At 41.7% G+C, this 4,698-nt stretch overlaps 1 protein-coding gene across 1 annotated transcript in view; it reads left to right on the top strand.

The window, feature by feature from the left end:
* Window positions 1–4,698, top strand: part of caprin1b (cell cycle associated protein 1b) — a 10,477-nt gene that overhangs the window by 3,894 nt on the left and 1,885 nt on the right. Inside the window, exons 7-13 of the mRNA XM_010776579.1 lie at window positions 1,082–1,279; window positions 1,382–1,434; window positions 1,523–1,606; window positions 2,138–2,317; window positions 2,407–2,515; window positions 2,629–2,690; window positions 2,784–2,876. Coding sequence (XP_010774881.1) covers window positions 1,082–1,279; window positions 1,382–1,434; window positions 1,523–1,606; window positions 2,138–2,317; window positions 2,407–2,515; window positions 2,629–2,690; window positions 2,784–2,876 — 779 coding nt within the window. The remainder of the gene's footprint in view (window positions 1–1,081; window positions 1,280–1,381; window positions 1,435–1,522; window positions 1,607–2,137; window positions 2,318–2,406; window positions 2,516–2,628; window positions 2,691–2,783; window positions 2,877–4,698) is intronic.

Consider the following 4,698-nt stretch of genomic DNA (forward strand, 5'->3'; position numbering starts at 1 on the left):
TAATAGAGGTAAATTATAACACTAATACCGATGTCGAATTCTTTTGAGGTTTTTTAGGTGATAGAGTTTTTTTACATCTTATCAAGGAGTCTGGTTCATTTTTTTTTTCTAAATATTGTCGTTTGGTGTAGTTTGTAAAACTTTCTTTTACAGGTAATTTATCGGTGAGGTCATTGACCAACCCTTTAGGAAAACGCCTAATGACGTAGTTACGCCGGCACGTACCTCGCAGTTCTTCGGACACCGTAAACGACCTCCACAAATACCTTACGGGTCCTACGAAAGTTTAATTCGCCGGAAATCCGAGTAAATCGTAACAACCCCCAGACCCAACAGAATTAGTCGAAGAAAGTGGTTATTGGTGGTGTATAAGAGATTACCCAAAGGTCCCAGTTCCCCCCTTATAAACGGGGTCCGGGACGTTAGGCTCTGTCATTACCGGTTACCCATCATTGTGCGTTCAATGACCACCCAAAACCCCCCCGTTGACACCCGTCCACGGTTCTAGTACCGACCTTTTACTTTAAGGAGGTAGAGGTAATTCTCGAAAAGGTGTCGTCTGTCCCATTCGTACAGTCAACGAGGATTTTTTTAGAGAGAACCATTTTTGTGTTCGACGCGTTAAATGAGCTTGCAATATTTCAGTTGATTTGTAATGAATCCAGAATGTATGACATTTTTGTTTTTTTAATTGCATTACAGAAAATAAAGAACTTTATCACAATATTCTAATTTTCTGAGACAGTCCTGTATTTCTTATCGATTTAGTCAGCCATTAAGAACATTTAGGCCCTGGATTTCTTTGATCATAAATGACTTTTTGGTTCATCTTTTGACTCTTCCAGTATGGAGATCTGGCCCTGAAAAATATGTTTCAATCTGTCTTGCATGTATTTAAATGTTTTTGTGTTTTCACATTCAATATTGTTGTTTTGCGGGAAAAGTGATTTCCCTTAACATTCGTGCATCCATCAGGATTAAGCCAAACATATCAGCAGTCAAAGGGTTGCTTGCTTGCTTTTAATTGATGTTGTGTGGATTGCTTTCCAATAATGTGCTTACCATGTAATTCCTCTAATAGACAAGGCTCTGAGAGAGACTTTGGACCAGGTTCTGCTCAGTGGGTACTTTGACCGGGTTCGATCTCACCAAAACGGCATATGTGAAGAGGAGGAGGAAGAGGAGGAGGAAGTGGCAGCCTCAGCAGCAGCTTCAGCGCTGGCAGCAGCAGCAGCCGTAGCTGAATCGTCAGAAGCAGAAGAGCAGACTGCTGATCCAGGTACTAACCAGTCTCTGAAGTCATGCTGCATTAAACTCTATTTTGAAATGCTAATGTAATCAAATCAGCACTGCATTCTCTAAATAGTTTTTCTCTTCACAGAAACAGAAATGATTGAGGAGTTCACAGAGCCCATTGCTGTGGAGACGACAGAGGTGAGATACATTTCCCCCTTTCCAGTCAGGTCTCGGGGCTACTACTCTTTCCTAGCGTTGTGCTGATAGTTTCTTCTTCCCCCTGTAGTTCATAAACAGACAGTTCATTCCCGATGGCACATACAGCAGCAGTGAGAAGGAGCAGGGGGACGAGTGGGCCACGGAAACAGAGGTATGCTGCAGGGATGGTTCTTTCTGGGATTTACATTTATTTATTCATCTTGTGTTGCTGATTTTTTTAATTCTTTTTTTTCCTTCTGATTTCAGCTATGATTGCATTCTTTAATATATAAATATATATTATTATTTTGTGTTACTTTGTGGTTTGTTTTAACTATTTCTTTTCACCTACTTTTGTTTGCTTTTTAGTTGATTAAAGTTTAAGGAAATCCCTTTAAAGTTCAATAAATGCAAGGTTTTCCAACTTCAATGACTATTCATGTATATATTGTAATGTCAACATTTACATTACTGTCAATATTGACCAATCATTAATCGTGGTTATAAATCTGCAGCAATAACAATTACATGTCATTATCAGCTTTGAAGTTTAAATGAACAAACTATGATATTAGTCAAGTTGAATCTTATTTAATGATCTGACTTTAAACCCACAGGTAATATCTATTAAGCACTAACTATACAAGTTGTCTGTTTTTCCTGTATGTTTCTGATTAATCTGTTCTGTCTCCAAAACCCTCAGGCAGTCGCTGCACTGCAGCAGCAACAGCCGCCGCTTATGCAGCCTGCCGTTTCACCTGTTGCTATGGAGACCCACCCCTTGAATTTAGCGTCTCCTGTGCCGCCGAACGACCCCTTGATCAGGAAGCAGGTGGTAAAGGACCTAATGGCACAGATGCAGGGAACGTACAACTTCATGCAGGTGGGAACTTTGTTACTTTGCTCTAGTAAACACAGTTGACTGTAGACATTAGACATTAAGCACGGTGCTCATCACTCCTCTGCTCTCAGGACTCCATGCTTGAGTTTGACGGACAGCCCATTGACCCCGCCATTGTCTCAGCACAGCCCATGAAACCCGCTCAGAACATGGACTTACCACAGATGGTGTGTCCTCCAGGTATGGTTATAAAGAGAAATCCAGTTCTGGTGATCTTGTATAAAAACATGGCATTTGAAAGCTTGAAATTACTTTTCTGGTTTACTAAAGGTGCAATGCTCAAATCTTCTTAGTTCACCCAGAGTCCCGACTATCGCAACCCAACTCTGTTCCTGTCCAGCCTGAGCCCACACAAGTAAGTAGTCAACCCTGGAAAACCCTGATTGTGTAGCCATGCTAAATATGCTTTGAAAGAGAATATGTGTTAATGTTTAATATCTGTGTCCAGGTTCCTATTGTTTCCCCAACTCCGCCCCCCATGTATCAGAGTTCACACACGCCAGATCCTCGACCCCCAACAGATACCATCGACCCCATCCAGGTAAACCATGCTCTGTGAAGAGTGACAGCCCTTCTTAAAATTATGGGTATCTCATCAGATTTGAGCCGATTGTCAATAAGGAAACTTTTCTTACTTGAGACTATTTTGTTTAACAACAATTGCAACATTTTAAGTTTAAAACGTTTTTTATAGTCCTTTAAGTACTGTCTAAGTATACAAACCGAGAACCAGCACCAGTCCTGAACTAAAAAATAATCGTTTTAATGAACTAAAAGCCTGTACAATGCCCTGTTTGCGAGGCTGTGATGGTAGGTAGCTGTATTATTTAAATAAGAGCCAGGGGGGAACGCAAACAGGGCATTGTACAGGCTTTTAGTTCATTAAAACGATTATTTTTNTGAACGTTGTGATCAGCTGTTTTAGCGCAGTTCTCCAGTGAAGGGGGGGGAAGTCTCCCTCCGCAGCCGGTTGGCGTAGTTTTGGCACAATTCCGTTGTAGAGACCGACGTTAACAGCAGCCCTGTCTGTGCACACGGAGGCCGACTCTGTCGTCCGGTGATCTAACCGCCTTCTGGAAAAGCTTCACAAGTACGTCGGTACGCAGGGGGGCTTTGTGACACAAGTGACGGTACGCATTTCAGATTACGCACATAGCCTGCGTACCAGTTATGTGCACCCCTGTACTACAGCAAAAGTATTCTCCGTCGGGACTTCCTGCAACAACACCACGCCGTTATCTTGATTCTGATTGGCCAGAAGACATTATCAAAGATGTTCTATTGAGAAGACGATCACTACGTGACAAAAGTTTTCAAAACCGTTTCTAGTCTTCGGTATTTCCAGACAAGTGGCTACTGAAATCAATCTTACTAACTGCTGTCTGTGCAATTATAGGCGCGAGTTGGCGGACTTTATTTTGCTTACTTTAACATCATTTTTCATGGTGGGGCTAAGCCATTTCTTGGTATGGGTGTAGCCTACCCCAGCCATACCCTGGCGCTGCCACTGGTGGGATGTGTGGGGCGGGCCATTCTGCACATGCATTCAATTCAAAAAATTAATTACCGCCGTTAACGCGATAATTTTTACAGCATTACTTAAAACCCATACAACTGCAATATGATGAGAGAGCACACTTAAGGACTGCACTAACCATCCCTAATGACAGTCATTAGTGATATATTTTATTCCACTGGCAGTGATGCACAAAGTCCTGGAAATGCATTTCTATCTGCTTGACAGGACACATTCTATTTGAGTACACTAAAAACACAAAATACTTTAAATAGCTGTATTTCTGGATACCATGAACAACTCTTGAGTAAGTTTGATTTTTCAGTAAGTCTCATCACAAGGGCCTTACTGTCTGCATTGACTGGAATGGTGCTGCGTTCACGTTGATGCCACTGCTGTGCGGAGCTTTGGAGACAGGCTGGAAAACTTGTGTTTGAGAGGCAGACAGGAGAGCTGTGGAGGGCGGAGGCTGCTCCGACGACAACGACATGGAGGTCTGACGAAGAGGAAAACAAGTTCAGAGGGTCACAACATTGTTCATTGTCGTATATCATTTATGAGCAGGTATTACAATGCAAATTCCAAGTTACATTCTCTTGGCAGGATCAAAAGAGAAAATGAAGATGTGATATTTGACAACTAAAGTCATGTCCTTCATTTCCCCCCTGGCTCTTATTTAAATAATACAGCTACCTCCCATCACAGCCTCGCAAACAGGGCATTTTACAGGCTTTTAGTTCAGGACTGGTGCTGGTTCTCGGTTTGTATACTTATACAGTACTTAAAGGAATATAAAAAACGTTTTAAACTTAAAATGTTGCAATTGTTGTTAAACAAAATAGTCTCA

This window comes from Notothenia coriiceps, unplaced genomic scaffold (assembly GCF_000735185.1).
Source record: "Notothenia coriiceps isolate Sejong01 unplaced genomic scaffold, NC01 NC01_scaffold00000339, whole genome shotgun sequence".
Classification (NCBI taxonomy): Eukaryota; Metazoa; Chordata; class Actinopteri; order Perciformes; family Nototheniidae; genus Notothenia; species Notothenia coriiceps.